The following is a 21,316-nucleotide window of genomic DNA, read 5'->3' as shown; positions in this document are numbered from 1 at the left end:
TGAAATGGAAAGAGTTACTCAGGTTACTGTCACGACCCAAGCTTTGATCATTTCCAGGAGCACAGAGATTACTCTGACTGCATCCACCATTTTCTGTTTGCCTGCTCAGTGCAAGGATTTTAATGATAGGGCCATTCTCCCTAAGACATCTATTCACCTCTCAAGTTTTACTGGTTGGTTGGGATGGAGGGAAGCAGGAAGAGGGAAATCCAGTCACTCCCTGTCACCCACCCGAACATACTCCAACCAATAACACCTTAAGGAGGCTGCTAAAGGGGTGGAAGTGGCACGGAGCTCTCCAGGGTCCAGAATCAGAGGTGGGGACCCTGGTGCCAGCAAGGAACTGGCAAAGCCCCAGCAGTCACCTGAGAAGCTCCTGGGAGGGTTTCGAGGGGAGGGAGAATTGGGCAGAATGACTGGGGAATGGAGGAGCATGGCCTGTGTCTAGGGTGGGACCTGAGCTCCACAAAGCAAACAGCATCTGCTCTGAGATCTGTTGGCAGGAGGGGAGGACTCCTGTGACCCTTTCATGGGCTGAGCCCCTGCTTTGTGATCTGGGCCTCTGTCGGACACTAGCCCAGCACACAGAAGGGATCCAAAGATTCCATGGCCGTGATCACATCTGACCCCAGGTGACTTTCCTTCCTACCTCCATACTTGTACTCGAAATGTCCCTCTGCCTGGTGAGCCTTCTATGTATTCTTTCTCTTTATCCGTATCATTCTACTCTTTCAGGCTTATGCATTGATTTCTCCACAGACACACAGACACACACACACACACACACACACACACACACACACACACAGAGTTTAAATGTTGCTTCTCTTCCCTTTCTCTAATCTGAAGTAGAAGGCTAGAGAGTGGGCCTTGAAACTATGCAGAAAGCCTTGAAAGGAACCCTATTTAACAGAACCTGTGGGCTGGCTGGTGCTGGAGGGAGCCTGTGTTCATGAAAGAAGCATGCACCCTGAGATGGCAGCACTGTGGCCAGCAAACTCTCTCTCCAGAGGTTGGGAGAATCACATTCCTACTGGCAGCCAAACCGGCAGAGGGTGCACCCCACTTACCGATGATGTGCAGGCTTCCATTTCGCAGCTGACCTCCAGGCTGCTGTGTCGGGGTCCAGGCTGTGACCTGCTGGCTCTTGCTTGAAAGCTCTGTGGTGGGTGATCTCGCAGGGGGTGCTGGAGGTGGATTTAGCTTTCCCCCACCGGCCCCTTACAGAGAAGATGATGGTGTATTCAGACACACGGATGGGAACGGTGGATGCTATAACTTTATGTGAGATGTTAGGCATTTCCATCTTCAGATGTAATGTGATATAGTGAGTAAAAGGGCAACCTCTGGAGCCAACCTGTTTGGCACCGAATTGCAGTTCTCCCATTGGGATAAGTAACATAGCCTCTTTGTGTTTTAGTTTCCTCATCTGTAAGATGGGAGTAGTAATAGTACACCCACTTCCCAGGGTTATTGAGAAGATTCAATGAGTCGAATTTAAGTTGAGTGGCATGTAGTAAGTCGTCAATAAATGTTAGCTGCTGCAATAATATTAATGATGGTGATAACCTTCATCATCGGGTACAGCCCAAAGCAGGGAAATCACTGGAGAGTGGTAAGAACAGGAAGGGCTCTCTGTAGAAGAGGCCCAGAGGGAGGCTTGAAGAGGGAGCGGTCAGGGGCTTGTTTTGCCCCTGTGTCCCTGCTCGCACTGGTTCTCCAGCACTGCAAATGCTCGTTTCTCCTTCCGGTCCACCTAAATCTTACGTGCCCACCAGGGCCTAACTTGAATCCAACCTACTTCCTCCAGCCTTCTCTGATCATGCCTGAGAGAGGCTCACTATCTCCTTTGCCAATACTTTCCTGTATAGTTCATCTGGCAACAAAAAAATCTGCTATCCTGGCACATCAATGCAGGGGTTCCACTTCTGCTTATTTCTTCAGTGGCACTGCACACATCACTTTGCTTCTTGAAATGATGACAATAACATTATTACTATCTGTGCTAAGATGTTCACAATTACTACCTCTCTCTTTTCCCCCCAAGTTGGGCTAAAGTAGAAATTGCCCTTATTTTGAACATGGACCAACCAAGTTTCACATCCAAAGATGCAAAGAAGAAGGCCAGATATGTATCTCCATCCTGGCCTGGGGCTCACTACTCTGGAGCAGATGAAGGGGCCCCAGCTGCAGCAGGCATTCTCAGTCACCAGCCGCCATCCTCGTGTCTCATGTCCCTTCATCTGCCTGTCTTCCTTTCTCCCTCCCAACTGCCTTCCTTTCCCTTTCTGGTCTTCCCTTTCTGGGCACAAGGATCTATGAGGAATTTACTTGCTCCCACATGCAGGATAAAAGGACTGCAGCCCCTCTTCTGGGTGAACAGCTGCCCCACTGTGTGGTAAGGAAATAATGCTGCTGGAGCTGAAGTTACGTGCAAGCCCTTTATGCAAATATCTCATTTCATATTCTTAATAATCCTATGTGAAAGGTGTTATTAGTAGGCCCATTTGTCAAATAAAAAAAATTCAGTATTAAAAAACACAAACCCAAGCGGTGTGAGTTTCCACAGGAGTGGGTGGGGAACCCAGGATTCGAACTCATAGCCCTCTGAATCAAAAGCCTTGTTTTTGTTGGCCAGGCGCAGTGGCTCACACGTAATCCCAGCACCTTGGGAGGCCGAAGTGGGCTGATCACTTGAAGTCAGGAGTTCAAGACCAGCCTGGCCAACATGGTGAAACCCTGTCTCTACTAAAAATACAAAAACTAGCCAGGCGTGGTGGTGCACGCCTGTAACCCCAGCTGCTCGGAAGGTTGAGGCATGAGAATCACTTGAACCTGGGAGGTGAAGGTTGCAGTGAGCTGAGATCCTGCCACTACACTCCAGCCTGGGTGGCAGAGTGAAACTGTGTCTCAAAAAAAAAAAAAAAAAAAAAAAAGCTTTGTGTTTTTTTTCATCACATCATAAACATTTGAAATAATAAATATCAAAAGGGGCTTACGAGTACAAATGCTGGCCCTCATGGTGACCAGTCAATTGAAAAGAGAATGACTAAAATCTTACCTCTTGTAATCAAGAGGCTTAAAAATATCCTTGCTCTTTGCACCAGGAATTCCCTTTAAGAAACCAATACTTTTAGAAAAATATCAAAAATGTGGACTAAAATTTCTACGAAAGTATTTCTTGCAATATTATGCATAATAACAAAAAATGGAATCAACTTAGATATCTAACATGAGGAATATGGAATATACTGATGGTCATTCTTATAAAGACATTTTAACAATTTGATAAAATTGTTTTTAATATAATATTAAATTAAAAACAGAGCACAAAACTGTATGTGAAAAATGGTACTAACCATGTAAACATGTACATATAGTCAGAAAAAAGAATTAAAGAAACCTATCCAAATGGCAGTTTTCATCTCTGGGTGATGTTATTATGGGTGATTTAATTACTTAATTTACTTAGAGACAGCAGCATCTGGCTCTGTTATCCAAGTTGGAGTACAATGGCACAGTCAAAGCTCACCACAGCCTTGAACACCTAGATTCAAACCATCCTCCTGCCTTAGCCTCCCAAGTAGCTGGTACTATAGGTGTCTGCCACCATGCCCACCCAATTTTTATTTTTATTTTCTGTAGAGATGGGGTTTTGCTATGTTACCCAGGCTGGCCTATAACTCCTGACCTCAAGCCATCTTCATGCACGGGCCTCCCAAAGCAGTGGGATTAGGGGTGTGAGCCATCCGTACCTGGTCAATTTCAATTTCCTTCTATTTGCTCTGCAACAAGCTTGCATTATTTTTAATTCAAGAAAATACTTTTAAGAAGCTTTCTGCATCGAAATATTTTCTAAAAGACACAGGAATATGTGTGTTGTGTGCATGTGGATGTGTGTGTTATGAGTGTACATGTTTGAGTGTGTCTGCGTGCATGGATGTGGGTGTGTCTGTGGACGTGTGGAGGTACTTCCCATTCACAGGGGCACTAAAACTGAATGAAGCCTCCTACTAGAGGGACCAAGGAAATCAGCCATGGGGCATGCACACTCAATTCAAATAATCTGTGCTGCATATGTGAAGGAAACATTTTTAATATTTGGCTCAAAATACAGGCCCTCAGTTTTCTTGAGTCAGCTGGAGAACCTGCGAAAACTAAGGCAGAGTGGGAATCCAGTTTACTGAGGGCCGGTGAAGATTCTGGAAAACGCCGGCAAATATAAAAGGAGGCCTGCTTCTGGAAACAAGCCGCACTCACGCCCTCTCCACCTCAGGGAGGAGATCTGGAGTTGGAGGATGGTAGTAAGAATAAATAATCCCTCTCAAGCTCACTGTTGCCAGGCCCTGTTCCAAGCACCTCCAACCTAAGAACTCACTTAATCCTTAATAACAAGCCCAGGAGATAGCAACTATTGCTATCTATCCCCATTTTACAGATGAAGAGAAGGGAGAACAGAGAGGCCAAGTGGTTGCCCAGGGCCACAGAGCTAGTAAGGGCAGGGAATCAAGGCCAGGATCCCTTGCTTACAGGCAGCATGGTTTTGGGCAAATCTCCCTGCCTCCCTCACCCCTGGTGTCCATCTCTGAAATGAATACCTCCAACAATAAAGTCCTGTGCAACGACACGATTTTATTGCGCTCCACCAGGTGCAATGGGCCAGGCAGCGCTCCTTACCTGGTCGGCCGTGCCTCTTCTTCTGCAGGAACGTCTGGGAGCCCGGAGGGGCAGGCGGGGCGGGCAAGGCCTGCGCACTGACCTTCTGCGGTGGGGCCTGGAAGCTGGGGGATTTGGGGGGTAGCGGGGGTGGGGTTTCACTGCTGTTATTAGCTCCTGGCAAAGGGGGCGCGGGCAAAGAAGCCCTCGGGGAGCACGAAGCATAAGTGGGGAGCGGGGGCGGCGGGGGTGGCGGGGCTGGAGGCTCCTGCACATCTTGCGCAGGGCTGGCGGGCTCCGCTTTGAGCCCAGGATACCCGAAAGGTGGGAGGAGAGGGAGCGGGGGCGGGATGGGCGGGAGGTGCAAGGGAGCTAGCTGAGGCTTCACTGCCTTGTCACTAAGAACCGAGGCCGGGGGCAGCGGGGGTGGCGTTGGGGGAGGTGGCGGAGGTGGAGGTGGTGGCGCACAGGGGACAGGGGGTGCAACCACCGGGAGGTTCCCTTTGGTCAGTGGGCCAGGTGGGGACACAAGCGGAGTTTTGATGGGGGAGGAAGAGGGAAGGGGCGGGGGTAAGGGTGGCGGCGGAGGGGGTGGGTTGGGAGGGGGCGGGGCAGGCACGTTGGGGCGAGGCGGGGCTGTTCTGGCAGCGCCATGCGCCTCGGAGGTACTGCCTAGCCTGGGAGAGGCAGGCGGGATAAGCGGGCCGCTGATGGTTTTGTTGGGAAGCCTGGGAGAGGGCGCGCGGGAGCCAGGGCCCTGCCCTGTCTTGCCACCTGGAAGTGAAACAGATTCTGGGTTAGCTCGGCAATAAAGAAGGAGAAAGCCTCCGCAGGTAGGCGGCACTCAGGACACTCAAGCCTGCCCGCAGTGAGCTACACTGTAGACCGCTTTTTCTGCACGTGTCCACTGAGAGGCCTCAGGTACCGCAGCTGTCACACAGAAGGACCAACTGGACCAGCTCCAAGGTCCTTGCCAGCATTAATGACAAGCCCAGGTCAGGCCTCCCGCCCTCCTATCCATGCCACCTCTGCTGTCATCTGCCTTGGGCCCCTAGTATCCAAGCCGAGGGCCAGGACTGCCCGGGTGTCTTTTGCCCTTCCTAATCAAGGCCACACTCACACTCATTCACTGACACCTGCTAGGTCCATCAGCCCTTATGCGCTAATTTGGACTCTCAGGTGTACCAACCAGCACTCCTGGCTAGGGAGGTTTTCTTCACTCCCAGCATTCTGTGAACAATGACTTTCTTCGTTTCTGTGTTGAGAGCAGAAAATTCATGATTCCCTGAATACATAAGATAAGACTGGAGGGAGACATTTGCCCTTGACAACCCAGGTCCAATGACCTTGAACCTCGCAGTTCTATGGCCTCTGAAAGTTCAAAACCTCCTTTCCGAAAGACTTACGCTAATTCCCAAGGGTTTTGGCTTTCTCAGCCTATAGATCCTTCATTGCATCTGCCCCAGCTTGAAATTCAATTCCTCTTTTAAATTCAACAACAACGATTTGCTCTTGTAAGCATTTGCGTTTGGTTCTCATGGAAGACTCTAGTGGAGCATGCCCCAGGAGAGGCCTCTATACTCTGCACAATCTTGCACCATTTTGCTAGTTCTCACCCTTTTTCGTTCTGCCTCTCTCTAATAAGAAAAAGTTCCTGTCGCTGTTTACTGCCTTGAAGTTCTGCAATTACTGCTTAGAGATGTCCTTGGAGTATCACTGTCTACTCAGGAAGCAGATTAAAATATTTCTTCCAGATTTAGTGCTCTTTTTATAAGAATTCTGGGGAGTATGTTTTCCCCTATATTTTATAATCACCATGACAACATGTGGACAACACTTGAAAAATGATGTTTTCTCACACCCACTACTTCCTGGGTGCTGCAGCATGGGACCTGCAGCTTTCATTTCAGATTAGAAACCCCAGCATCTGTTGGGGGTTCTGATCTTTGCAGTACTTGAGTCTCCTGTGTGTTTACCTCAATCAGGTGCTAAGTCATACACTTAAAGTACTGGATTTCAAAAGCCAGGCCAATCAAAGCACGGCCTAGCAGAGGTGACTCAGGGGAAGCTAAGTAGGCAAGACCTTGGTATCTGGCTTTCCAAATATGAGCCCCTCTGGCTATAATGTGACAGTCACCTAGACCATAATATTCCAACCACATTATGGAATGGCTGTTCTTAAGGTAGGGTGAGGATGGGATTGCAGGTGTCAGCTCAGGCATTCCTGCCTAGAAGTTCTCAAACCTGTTTCCACATAATACATAAAGATGACGAGGAGAACCTAGGCAGCTGCCTAAACAAGGCAGAGCCTACCTACATGCCCAGTGGCTCAATGACATTGAAAGGGATAATAAAAGTTTGCAAAACAGAGCAAAGCCTACCCTTAAATAGCCTATCTAAACCTTTTAAGTAACTGAGGACACCATGTCTCAAAGATTCAAAAACCCTTAAAGTGAGTCAGTTAAAAGTAGGGGATCCTGTGCTGATGAAGCCACCGACCACATGAGAAATGTGGGCATACTCATTTTTATCCTAACATGCACAGCAGAAGCGAGGGCGGGCAGATCCCTGCCCGGCTTCTGTTCATGCCCCTCAGGGAGAAAGGTGAGACTGCAGGGGAGAGAGGGGCTGACGGTGTAAGTGCAGGCAAGTGAAGGAGGCAGACCTGGGCTGACAGAGAGCTCCGAGGGAGTTGAGGGAAGTAAGGGAGGAGGCTGTCCTTCACGATGGAAATGCAAGCCCTAGAAATCCAAAGAAAACACAAAGGAGGCCAGGAGGTGGCGGAAAGGCCAGCTTGAGGGCATCAGGGATGCTGTGCCCATAGGAAAGGATTCAGCTTTTATAACCTGCAGGTTTATCAAAAGATGAAATATTTCTTCTTCCTCAAATCTGAATGTTTTCCAGAAGACCCTGGACGTCTCATTACATATTCTATTCAACCCAGAAATAATGTTTACTCATCATATCTTATTGTAATTCTCACTCCCTTGGAGCTCTAAGCTGGGGCTGCATTATGACTCCAGGGTCCCTAGGCACTTTTGCCTTTGTGGGCCTCTTCTCCATTAAAAATATATTTATATTCATGACTGCATTGGTACAAAGACAAATACATTCTTTGACCCTAAAAGGTCATATCTTTTCTTCTGATTTTAAAAGAAATTTAAATATTTTCATGAGTCCCTAGAAGTACCATGAGCCCATGACACTGTGCTATGGTCCCTATTGAATGTCAGCCACCACACTACCATTCACATATGCTAGTCAGCAAGTATTTACTGAGCACCTGCCATGCGCCAGGCATTTCTATGGCAGTGAACAAAACATAGTCCCTGCCTTCATGGAGCTTAGCTTTAGATGGATAAGACAGACAATAAACAGATAAGCCAGTGAATACATGTTATGTCAGATGATGCTAAGTAATACAAGAAAAGTAAATTAAGGAAAAGGAGATATAGAATGAAAGGATGGAACTGAACCTTTATATGGGATGATAAGTGAAGACCTCATGGACACTTTGATCAGCTGCCACCTGAGGAGAGACCTGCAGGAAGGGAGAGACTGAGTCACATGGACACCTGCAGATGAGCCTTTCAGGCCAAGAGAGAGTCAGTGCAAGCACCCAGTGGCAGCAACATGTTGGTGTGTGAAGAGCAGCAAGGAGAACAGCGTGAGTGGAGGGGACAGCATGAACCACCAAGAAAGGTAGGCCAGAAGCTCAGAGAGGGAGCAAAGGCTCAAGTCCCTTCCTCTGATGAGAAGGGGGCTGCCGGGAAAGTGCTGGGAGCAGGGAGCCACGACCTGCCTTGCCTTGACATGGTACTCAGTCCATATGTTTATCTAGTGGCTTTCTCCTTGAGTTTCCATCCTGAAACAGGCATCATTAGTCACTTCCTTATGGACCTCCGTCTCTAAAGAGATAAATTCTTGTCTTCCCTATTACAGCAGCTCAAACATCTGACACTTATATCCTACTGGAGACAAGCAGACCAGCAGGACTCCTGCTGTCTATTTTTGGCTGCTTCCTATGAAAACCTGACTGGGGCCTATTTCTCCCATCTTCTCTGAAGAGAAACTGGTGGAAGCCTTCTATTCCAAAGGATATTTGTTTGATAGCACTCAGAAATTTTGAAAAAGAAGAGGGCACTGAAGAATATCCACTGTCTTTATTGAGGAAGATCTTGTGCTCTACCTTTCCTGCTAAACCCTCAGCAAAAATGACGAAATGAACATGGCCCTTGAGAAGGTTCAAGTTGGATCTCAAAATATCCTAGCATCTTTTTCTTTGCTGGACTTTTATTGGTGAGTGAGGCAGCATAAGCATCCCATAACATTAAACAGTCACAGAGGCCACTAAAAAAGTTAGCAAAGTCACATAATGGAACATCCAGTACCAGGAATGTTTGGGCCTTTGTATTTGCTGTATTTATGGTATTCCTGGAGTTTATTCAGCTTGGTGGTTAAAGAGAACAAGAATAGGAAAAACAGGTGTTTTTGTTTTTTGTTTAATCAGAGTAAATTTGTATTTGTTCAATTTTAATGCAATACTTTCAAAACTTCTGATGCCCACTGAAACAAAAGTCACAAAAAACAAACAAACAAACAAACAAAAAACCTCTGATGCACACTAGAAAAAAAAAGGTAGACTGATTACAGACACGACCTTCATTACCCACTTATGCTTGATTCCATAATCTTTGAAATATGATTTTACAGTTCCTCACATCAAGAGGCAAAGTCTATTTCTCCATCCTTGTGACTTGTTTTGGCTAAGAGAATGTGATAGGAAGTGATACTTCTTAGACTTCCAAGTTACATCCTAGTAATACTTCCAAGACTAAGCCTCAAGAGGCTTTATTTATACTTCTGTCTTCTCTCTTGGAACCCTGCTGCTGGCATGAAAACGAGGCCCGGACAGCCTGCTGGATACTGAGAGACCATGTGGATAGAGGTGAGTCAGGCCAGTGGTTATAGCTGAGGCCCCAGAGGTTGGAAAAATATCAGAAATATAAGATTAGCAAAGCTACCTACATGACCTGCAGTTCTTTATAGATGCAAGAGGGAGCCCAGCCGAGACTACTCTAAGCTGCTAACCCACAGAATTGTAGGCTAAAAAACGATTGTTTAAAGCTTTTAAGTTTTAGGGTGTTTTGTTACACAGCAGTACCTAACTGATATGAAAACTGAATCATTACAACTCATGCATTGCTAGTGCATCCACAGTGATGTCACTATGAGGTTCTATTACAATTTAGACCTGTCGATATACACTTTGCAGTCTGGGCTACCATCACGCCATCACTAAGTATTACACATTATTACAAGTCATTTTTCAACTATTACAATGGAATAATTTAAACAGGATGATGATGTAAAAGATTTCTTAAGAACCATTTTGTACTTTGGAAGTTTCCAGTGCTTAAGGTCCCAAGAACATGATCTTCTACTCTATCGTGACTGTTCAGTAAAACCATTGTTGCTTACTGGCATGTGTAGATTGCCCTGATGGTTCCACAAGTTAGGGAGATACAGACCACAAGGGAGCCAGAATGAATTCTTCCTTACCTGCTACATCCCGCTGGCCTGCTGGTCGCAATACAGGAAAGCCACCAGCAAACAGATCTCCCAGGGTGGGAGGTGTGCTCGCACCTCGTGTGTTTGCAGAACCTCCTCCTTCTTTGTTGGTTCCTTTAGAACCTTTAGAGAGAAGACACAAATAGGCAAGGACTTGAGAGCAGAGCTGAGCAGCCAGGTCTCATTTCAGACCATGGTCTAACACTGGTCTACCACTGCCCTTGTCCGCCTTCCCATTCTCCCACCTCCAATGTCATCCTTTCACTCAGCATCTTCTCCAGGCACCCTCTGCCTTGATACCCTGTAGACTCACATGCCCTGCCCTCTCCAGTCCTACCAAAGAACTAACCATTTGTGCCCAACTCCCCTGAAAAGTGACCAAAACAAAGGGACCTGAACACTGCCATTTTGTAGATGCTAACAGAGCAACTGGCAGCACCTTTGAATTAGAAAACCCAAACGTGGTAGATGTAGAGCTGCTCTTATTTTCAACCTGGCTATGGAGGACTAGACAAAGAAAACCCACAGATTTAATTCAGTCAGTCATTTTAACTTCTTGTCCACAGAGCGCTGACCAGAGCAGCAAGCAAGAGGTAAAGCCTGCAATGATTGTGCCTTGGCAGTTTCCTTCCTGTCTCTCCAGCCCTCACACCCCCAGCCCCTCATGCCTCCCTGAACCTTTTCATCTATGGAACGGAAAGATCATGGGCCCCTGAGGAAAGGTGTCACTAACTCCAGCCTTCCAGACATGTGTGGTTGCTAACTACAGAAAATGAGAAGATACTCAGCTAAGACAAGAATTCCTGGCAGAAAATATTTACAACCTGAAGCTAATATGCACAGAGAAATTAGGGCACAGTGCCCACTGGTGGAGGAAAGTGGCCAGATTATTCTAAGTGTTAGTATTATACATTACTTACTCATGAGCATGATTAGGAAGTGAGTGTTTTGATGAAATTGATTTACCTGTTAATTAGCCTTAACCAATTCGATCATGGGTTTAACCAGAAACTAATTTTTAATGTACTCCATGTTGAAAATATTTTTTTAAAAATTTGTCTATCCTGTGTGTTGACATTTATAATTGCAGATAGGAGATATAATTATATTTTTAGGACTATCTTTAAGAATTACCATCATGCATATCATAGCAGAACATAGGAAGACATAACAACACCTTACATTACAGGGGGAGTATCCCTTATCCAAAATGCTTGGGACCAAGTATTTCAGATTTTTTTTTTTGAAATATTTACATATTCATAATGCGATATCTTGGGGAATGGGACCCAAGTCTAAACATGAAATTTATTTGTTTCATATATACCTTTACACATAGCCTGAAGGTAATTTCATGCAATATTTTAAAATAATTTTGTGCATAAAACAAAGCTTGCATTCATGGAGCCATCAGAAAGCAAAGGTGTCACCATCTCATCCTCCCAAGTTGTCAGTCTGTGGTTTGTCCATCACCATCATTCCTGACACTGACTTTCTATGCTACCAATAAGCAATCATTTTCCTACACTTCTTCACACATAAGAACTTAGCAGTTAAAAATATGGCATACCATTAACATAGCAAAAAAATAGTGTGTTCAAGGTAACTAAGCAACACAGTAGTATCACCAGAAAACCCAGATCAGCTGTTAGACAACAGCAGCAACAAACAAAGGCAGGCTTTCAGTCTCCTGCGATGCTGTGTTCTGATTAAAGGTTACTGTACACTGGATCTCATTGTTTTAGGTGAGAAGAAACATCAGAAACCACTGAGAGACCAGGAAGTAGGTCCTCTAGATTTGAAGTAGGTCCTCTAGATTCTGCTAGCTGTCTTTTAAAAATGTTTCCTCCAGAGTCATCTGCCCCATTAAAAATGGTTTTTGTCTCAGAAGCCTCTCTCTGATTTTGTAAACTGACATGATTTCTTGTTCTGTTATGAATGTACGCCGCTCTTGTCCTTCAATAAACCCATCATACATTTCCACCATGTCACCTGGAGGCACGTTTTCTTCAGGGTTAACAACGTCATCTTCATCATCCATGTGAGGCATCATGTCGATATTCAAAAAGTTTCAGATTTGGGATTTTTGGATTAGGGATGCTCGACCTGTACTAAAAAGTTCTGCATATATTATTTCAACTTCCAACAATCTTGACCAAGACAAAAAAGGAGCCAGGTATTGTCTCCCCATTTCACAGATGACCAAACAGCCTCAAAGAGGCTCCCCATTTCACAGATGACCAAACAGCCTCAAAGAGGCTTCCCTATTTGTCTGGTTGCAGAACCAGAACTCAATGTGGGTCATCTGACCTGAGCACAGGACTCAATTTACTCTGTCACATTCTAGCAGACAGCGAGCTTCAGTCATATCCTCTGAAACAGAATTCTTAACACATCTTTCTCCTTGTGAAAAGTGAAGCAAAAATTTTGCATTTTTAAAAAATGTTGAGCCCTTCACTTTCTATCACTGAGTTTGAGGACCATGTTGACACAAGGTGAGTGATCTTTAAATGTTACCCTACAAAGAATACACAAAATGTGGTGTGTCCATACAATTAAATATTCAATGATAAAAGGAGTGAAGTACTGATACATGCTCCAACATCTATGAAGCTTGAAAACATTATGCTAAGTGAAGGAAGCCAGCCACGAAAGGCCATGTATTGTATGATTCCATTTCTTTGAAATATCAGAATAGGCAAATCCAGAGAGACAGAAAGTAGATTAGGTTGGCAAGGGCTGGGGACTAATGGGGAATGACTTACTAATGGGTATGAGATTTCCTTTAGCGGTGATGTAAATATTCTGGAACTAGATAGAGGTGATTGTTGCAACAACATTGTGAATATAATAATTGGCACCAATTGAACACTTTAAAATGGTTAAAATGATGAATTTTATGTTATGTGTATTTTATCATAATTTTTAAAAAGTTGTCCCATTGCGGAGTTCTTTTTAGCATTTGAAAAGGATGGACGATATGCTCTAAACCATTTGCAGATTCGGAGGGAAAGCTCTCGTTCTCTCGCCCACTTGGCCTGTCCAATGAGCAGGTCTGAGATGGCTCTGTATGTGTCCTGGGAAGCAGCTGTGGCCCCAGCCAGGGGTGTCTGGCTGTGTCTCACATGCCTGTCCTGTCCTTGGCTCACAGGAGGCCTGGCTGGGCTGCTCACTTACTCTCGATCTGCGGGGCGCTGCGGTCGTTGATCTGCGTGACTTTGCGCAGGCGAGTTCCTTGCTGGATATCAGCCAACAGCGCACTCCGGCCTTTCGGATCTGCCCTTCGCAAGCTGGAGGTGTCTGTGCTTACCTGTAAGGGAGTAAGAAGGATTTGACTATAATAGCATTTTCAGATAAACAAAATGTCCCGTCTGCTGTCAGTTTCTCCTCTTGCAGTTCTCTGTCTTCCCCGTCCCATTCCCAAGGCTGATCTCGGATTACCTACGGGAGAGACACTTTTGGGTCCTGCTCACACCTCTTTAACTGGTGACCTAGAAGGGACTCTTTATTTTAGATGACCCAGTCCCAAGTGCCTATCTTGTGCACAAGCTCCTGGAGGTCTTAGAGAGCCCTAAATCATAGCCCCTCCTTCCTCTCTCTTACACTCCCCACCCCAGGGCTTCTGTCCGTGAGTACCTGGCCCCTGCTCTCAGGTTTTGAATGATCATCCTGCTTGGTGCCCCAGGTCCCCTCCTGGACCAAATCCTTGGCTGATTCCCCACTTGACGATGGGAGTTGCTCCTGTGCCCCGTCATCCCCTGGATGTTCTCCAGAGCAGGACTGAAGTCTTGCTCAGTCCTTAGTAACTCACATCTTCCTTGCTATTGGGTCCTAGATGGCTCATGCTGGGCCCATGGTGCCTCTTAAGGGAAGCAGATTCATGCTCTAGGAGCTGGCTTTGAATGGGGGATGGTGGCCTTCATGTGATCATGGAGCAGATGGCAGAACTGGGGAGCTCAGGGGAAACTGGGACCCATAGAGGTCAGAAAGTTGTGGAGAAAGGGAATGCAGAAGATGACAGTGAATGTCTGGTGACTACCTTCTGTGCCTGGGTGTGTTACATTAGTCCTCACAAAACCTTGTGAGTTTGCCTCATCTTACAGATGAGGAAACCGAGACTAAGAAATCATCTGTTTGAGGGTGCAGGGCTGGGGTTCAAACCCAGATGAGCTGAATCCCAAAGGCCATGTGCTTTTCACTTTGCAACACTGTGACTACCAAGGACACATGGTCTTTTATTAGGATAAGTGTCTAATGGACTGCTAAATGCTTCATAAATATATTTGCAAGAAAAACTTTTGTCCTAATTCTGCAAGTAGGCCTGAGACACAACTGCTTCACTTCAGCTGTAGCTTTAGCTGACATGGTGGAGGTTTCCATGGGTTATTAGAGCCAGGGAACACCAGAAAGAACATTGGGGAGGTTGGTGGCAAATAAAGGTGGGAAGGGGTTGCCCTGGAAGCCACAGCCAGGAGGATTCTCCACAGTTAGAAGGTTCATACCAACCACGTGACCTTAAAAATGGCTGATCATTTCTCAAAGCAAGAAATACTTGTTAGTCTTACTGTATGGGGATACCATGTATCTTTGGGTTTCAACTTAAATATCACCACTTCAGAGGCCTTTTCTGACCCAAAATCTAAATAAGGCCATTCACTGTTTTCTCTGAGTGTACCATATTCCTTTTTCCTCTGTCACATTTATCATAGGGTATAAGTTTATATTATCATTGTGGAAAATTTCAATTTGTGATTATGAGTTGAATGTTCATCCATCCCAAGGACTCCACATCAGGAAAAAAGATTCTGTCTGTTTTGTTCACAAAAATATCCCCAAAGAGTAGAATTGGATCTGGCTCAATAACTACTGTATGAATGAATGAATAAGTGACTTGAGTGAGCGAATGAATGCACTAAACCCAGGGTATCAGAGCTGTCTTTGCTCTTAAAGGCATATGCATGCACCAGGCACAGAGGCATAACTATAGCGAGTTAAGCCACTGTGCAACGCGCAGCACAGGACTGGGCAGCCATGCTGGTTCCCCAGAGAGGAAGGCCACCAAGAGTCCAGAAATGACCATGTTCTTCAGGCTGAGCAGGCTTCAAGGAAGACATGAGACCTTGGAGGGTCCCTGGAGTATAAATAGTATTTATAAATCCTTGCTATTGCCATTTTCTGTTTAAAAAAGGACAAACCAGGTTGGCTGACTAGAAACTCATGGGCTCTCTTGTGTCACAGACTAGAAGCAGAGGCAGTTGTGGTTTTGGCTAAAATGTGCTGAGTCCACATTTTCACTGGTGAACTCCACTGCGTGGGTTATGAACCTTATGCAGGCTTTGAAGGGCATAGGCTTCAAAGTCTGATTCTTGTCCCCTGGAAACAAGCTTTTGAACCCTTAAGAGGGACTTATGAACGATGGTCAACAAGAAAGTGGTGAGCAAGGAGCCTCAATCCTGATTCATTGGAGATTTTATTTATTTATTTATTTTAGAAAGGCAGGGCATTTCCCATACAATATGCTTTTAAAAACCCCATATAAACCATTAATATCATGAGTTCATTTTAAGCTGCAAAATTTTAACATTTTTAAAGTTTCCTCTCATTTTATTTATAAATAATGAATGACAAATTAAGGGACCAAAGGAATATCACGACTGTAGCTAAGAGGGTATGAAAATTTTTGTGTGAATTTGACATTACAACTTCAGGTATGCATTATGGTCAGGGATTTTGGAGAAAAAAGCATGCTTTGTAATTTTCCTTCTAGGTATAATAAGATAACCCACTGAATTATAATAATATTCATGGCCCAACTCAGAGCAGCCTTGGGGAAGGCAAGGGTGAGATTGGTGGGTTCTTTGTTTTAAAAAAGCAACTGGAATGATGAGAAAATCCATCCCTCACTAGCCCTTGGGGATTGGAGGGGAGGGTCATGTCATCCAATTTAGACTGTTTATTACCAAAATGTATCCCCCACCCCTTGACCTTGCCTAGGCCAGGCATTTCAGGTGAGGGCTATGAAGAATGTTGCATGTCCTTAAGATGAAGATTTTAACTTTGGACATGTCTCAATAAGTTCTTGACAATTCTACAGGGCAGATTTGTTAGTAAACATCTTCCAAGTCAGCAGGAGGACATGGCAAGTCACAGTGTGTTTATTTACACGGTGCAGTTCAACCCTGTGGGCTAAATTTAACATTCCCTCTGACTTCTCAGCCGTCTTCTGCTCCAGCATCAGCCCTGATGAACGCCCTGATGATCTCCCACTAGAGGGCTCTCTCACCTGATCTTTTTTTGTTTGTTTGAGATGGAGTCTCTCTCAGTCGCCCAGGCTGGAGTGCAGTGGCGCTATCTCGGCTCACTGCAAGCTCCGCCTCCCGGGTTCACTCCATTCTCCTGCCTCAGCCACCGTGGTGCCTGCCACCATGCCTGGCTAACTTTTTGTATTTTTTTAGTAGAGACAGAGTTTCATCGAGCCAGGATGGTCTCGATCTCCTGACCTTGTGATCCGCCCGCCTCAGCCTCCCAAAGTGCTGGGATTACAGGCGTGAGCCATTGCGCCCGGCCTCACCTGATCTTAATATGGTGTTCACCAGTCCTTTCCTCTCCTGTGTGGCAGGAAGGAATTAACAATTCTGTGGCAAAAGTGACCATATACAGTATATTTAGACTTAATTGGTTTTGCACAAAAGGACATATCCATTTGCATATTGAAGACCACATTACACAAAGCCAGTCATTTCTACTTCATCTGCAATATTTATTGACAATTCAACCATAATTTGCCGTCTTAAGAAACCTCCTGCCACCCCAAGAATTCTTGTTACTGTGGTTACAGGATGCAGAAACAGGAAAGAAAGGATTTTCAAATATTCACTGAACATTTCATGTTGCGCAAATCCTGATCATAGGCAACTTCACTAAAAACACAGTCAAGGGAGAGAAAGCCATTCCTGGACACTTTTCCCATGGCAAAACTATGCACCAAAACCTAAAACACACACAGACAAAACAAAACAAAAAAGAAACCAACAAAACATTACTTCCAAGTTCACTCTTATTTTGTCTCATTAACATGGTGCTTAAGTAGTGACAATTTGTTGGGTTTCACACAAAGCTTTTGTTGACTCAATTCTACAGCAAGCTTCAAAAGAGATAGCCCAGAATCCCCAAAAGATGAACCATCATAGAATAGACGTGCACCTTAGCTCATCCCCTTGGTTATAAAGGATGAAAGCTTGAAGTGTGCCTGTGAGATTAGAAATACAAAAATTGAACAACAGTCCTAACAAAGCCAAGGATAGAATAAAAAAATAGTGAGGGGCCTTTTCTCTCACCTTGATACATTATAAAAGCTTTCCCATGTCCATTTGTCATTCCAACAAATGAGTCAACTGCCTTATGTCATAGTTTGGGGAAGGGAGATGACAGTCCAGCCCAGATCAAAACTTTGACATACACATTTCCTGCTATTTGTCACCCTGTCACCATATGCCTTCCTCACCTTTCCAATACTCATAACTGTGAAAAATGCTAATAAAAATCTTAGCTGGTCGATTCTAATCTAGCAGGTCATTTCTCTCAACAAGGATCCAAACCCTATCATTTTAATACAATTTCAGCTTTGCAGTCTTCTAAAGGTAGCTTCTCCAATGTGGCCATTAAACCTAAAATTAGTGTTCAGGTTTCCAGGCATACAAGCCTGCTCATCACCCCAGCCCTCAGCCTACCCCGTCTCCTGAAACTTGGGGGCAGACAGACATCAGCAGCCAGGGTATTTGAAGTTAGTTACCAAGTCTGAATCCCAAGGACAGCCAGAATGGCAATGTCTCCCTTCTACTGTTGCCATCTTTATGTAGGAGAACACAGAGAACCTGGAATCCAAAAGAGAGACATGAAATATTTGCTTAAAAAACTAACTTTCTCCTGTCAGGTCTGACACAGTGTTCCCTGCACCCCATATGTGCACAAGTCAAGTTGTTCTAGAATGAGGTACATTGAGATCTAACAGTTCCAAGTCTCATTTTTAGAAACCCAAATATCCAATTCCAATCCATGCTCAAAAAGAATGTACCTGCTAACCTTCTTTTCTAAAGCCTGATTTTTTTTTTTTTTTTTTTTTGAGATGGAGTGTCACTCTGTTGCCCAGGTTGGAGTGCAGTGGCATGATCTTGGCTCACTGCAACCTCCCCCTCCCGGGTTCAAGCAATTCTTCTGCCTCAGCCTCCAGAGTAGCTGGGATTACAGCAGGTGCATGCCACCATGCCCAGCTAATTTTTGTATTGTTAGTAGAGATGGGGTTTTGCCATGTTGGCCAAGGTCTGGTATCTTAAACGATACTGTGTACAGACCTGTGACTGTTACCTAGAGTACAGAACTGATTCACCCTGTGCCCCTTTGCTTCCTTGGAGGTAAAGCAGAACGAGGGGGTCTTTTGTTGGGGCTATGAGTTATGAGTCTGGTCCTTTTCTTTACATCCATAAAACAAGCCTACCCATCAAGGTTATCTCATCCGCTTTCATGATTTGGTTATTATCTGCGGCTGTCACCTCCTCGCTTAGGGATGTAAAGGTCACCTCATACTCATCCCTTTTCCTTATTCTTAACAGTTAGTCCATTGCAAACTCCTGTTGTTTTTCCTGATTTCTCAGAAATCTGTCACCTCTTCTCCATCGCTGCCATGATGTCTTAATGCAGGCATTCATCACCTCTGGATTCCCCTACATGGTTTTCACGTCTCCTTGCCCTCCTCCACACAGCAGTCAGAGTAATCTTTATAAAAGATGTATCATTAATTGTGTCATTCATTGCTGGATCCATTTGAATTGAATCCTGAGGATTCAAATCCCCTCACGTTGCATAAGGCCCTTAGTGACCAGCCCAGACTTTCCATTCCTTGAGCCTTCCACCACACTGGTGCTCACCTCCAAACTTCGGCTTGAGTTGATCTCTGCTCTTTTTACACTTGTCTCTTGGCTGTCTCTCAAGAGGCGTCTTGATCTTGGAAGGTCAGATGAAGAGCCCTATCTGTGTTCCTAGAGCAACATGCTTACCCTTAGCAGAGCATCTGCTACCCAGATCATGTTATTCCACTCAAAATCTGCAATGACTTTCCATCTCACCCAGTGGAAAAAAATCAGAGGCCTCATTAGTATTGCTTGCTGAGCTTGCTCGGATTTCCACGGGGTACCATGAGTTTATGTATAAATGCCAGCTTTTTCCTCCCCAAACCAGTGTTATCAAGCAGTTTTATTGTGTGTCAATCCCTTCCTAACTACAAACTGCACATCTGGCAATACATTGTAGTACTAATTTTTAGCAACAATGAGAATTTTGATTCCAGTATTAATTCTAAGTCTCTTTAGTAGGGAATAATCAGAAAAATATAAGAATAAATGTTAGGGATGGAAAGAGTAGAAATGAAGAAACATGGAGAAAGAGAGATTTGGGACATGTGTAAATTGGGCAGATACAGACAGTTTTCAGAGGCAGGGATTAGAGAGTCAACTACCCCATAACTATCAATTCAAAAGGACATCAAACATATAAATGGTGGATCAGACACTAGACAAAAACATGTCTTTAAATGTACATGATGATTACTTTAACTGATAAAAGTAGTTCACAGAAACTGCTGGAAAGAAGGGGCTTGAAAAGATGGTAAATAGGAATCAGTAAAGCGAACCCCTTGAATATTAATGTAACCCAATATTATTTAAGATTTGAGTGCTAACTCTGTGCTACACATGGTGTTAAGAGTGGGGATACAGGTGGGGCACAGTGGCTCACGCCTGTAATCCCAGCACTTTGGGAGGCCGAGGCGGGCGGATCACCTGAGATTGGGAGTTCAAGCCCAGTCTGACCAACATGGAGAAACCCTGTCTCTACTAAAAATACAAAATTAGCCAGGTGTGGTGGCGCATGCCTGTAATGCCAGCTACATGGGAGGTGGAGGCAGGAGAATCTCTTGAACCCGGGAGGCAGAGGATGCAGTGAGCCGAGACTGCGCCGTTGCACTCCAGTCTGGGCAACAAGAGTGAAACTCCGTCTCAAAAAAAGAAAAAAAAAAAAAAAGAGTGGTGATGCAGCATGGGTAAGATTGCCAGGATGTTTTGCTTGGGGTGGAGGGGTATATGTACATGTGTGTGCATGTGTGCACATACCCCGCATAATGACTTATCAGTCAGTAATGCACCACACATACGACAGTGGCCCTATAACAGTATAATACCGTATTGTTACCATACCTTTCCTATGTTTAGATATGGTTAGATACACAAATACTTACCATTGCGTTACAGTTGCCTACAGGATTCATTCAGTACAGTAACATGCCATACAGGTTTGTAGCCTAGAGCAACAGGCCATACCACATAACCTAGGTGTGCAGTAGGCTCTACCATCCAGGTTTGTGTGAGTGCACTCTATGATGTTCACATGATGACAAAATCACCTAACAATGTATATGCTTCAGAACATATCCCCTTTGTTAATCGACATATCATTGTATATATGTGCATATACACACACATATATGTACATATATTTTATATATTTGTGTATGTGCATATATATATATACACACACTTCTCATTATTTATTTTCTAGACCCAGAGCCTCCTAGCTGGTCTCCAAAACTGGACTCTCATCTCTCTTTGAGACAGCCTTCAAATGATCGTTTTTAAAGTGCTAATTGACTCCTCTATCCCAAAATGCTTCAATGGCCCACTAGTCTCTATCGAATCAAGGAATTCAGCCATACTGTCCCAAGATATCTTTCCTTGGCCAGTTGGAGCCTCATTCCAGCTGCTCTGGGTTTATCCTGTGTCTCTTCTTTCCCACTTCCAAGCCCGTCCTCTTCTGGGGATGCCCCACACCCGGCTCTGCCATATCTGCCAAACCTTTCATCTCCCCGTGAAGCTGTTGACATCAAATACAGTTTACGTTAGAAAATGTATTTTTTGAACTTTCTCAACTAAACTTTTCCTTGTGTGATCTGCTTTTCCACTGCCGAGGCACATCGTTTTTAATTCTCTGCAGCACTGCTCTCATCTTGCCCAGTATTATAGCTTCTACATATTGGTCTTGC

At 44.8% G+C, this 21,316-nt stretch overlaps 1 protein-coding gene across 4 annotated transcripts in view; it reads right to left on the bottom strand.

The window, feature by feature from the left end:
* WIPF3 (WAS/WASL interacting protein family member 3) overlaps positions 1-21,316 on the bottom strand; it is a 107,040-nt gene that overhangs the window by 23,381 nt on the left and 62,343 nt on the right. For all 4 annotated transcript variants that reach the window (XM_050783236.1, XM_050783235.1, XM_050783237.1 and 1 more), the window contains 4 exons: positions 13,405-13,537; positions 10,219-10,350; positions 4,678-5,430; positions 1,071-1,220 (listed from right to left, as the gene is read on the bottom strand). In XM_050783236.1, coding sequence (XP_050639193.1) covers positions 1,071-1,220; positions 4,678-5,430; positions 10,219-10,350; positions 13,405-13,537 — 1,168 coding nt within the window. The remainder of the gene's footprint in view (positions 1-1,070; positions 1,221-4,677; positions 5,431-10,218; positions 10,351-13,404; positions 13,538-21,316) is intronic.

The sequence above is a fragment of the Macaca thibetana genome, chromosome 3 (assembly GCF_024542745.1).
Source record: "Macaca thibetana thibetana isolate TM-01 chromosome 3, ASM2454274v1, whole genome shotgun sequence".
Classification (NCBI taxonomy): Eukaryota; Metazoa; Chordata; class Mammalia; order Primates; family Cercopithecidae; genus Macaca; species Macaca thibetana.
This window is presented reverse-complemented; position numbering and strand designations above follow the sequence as displayed.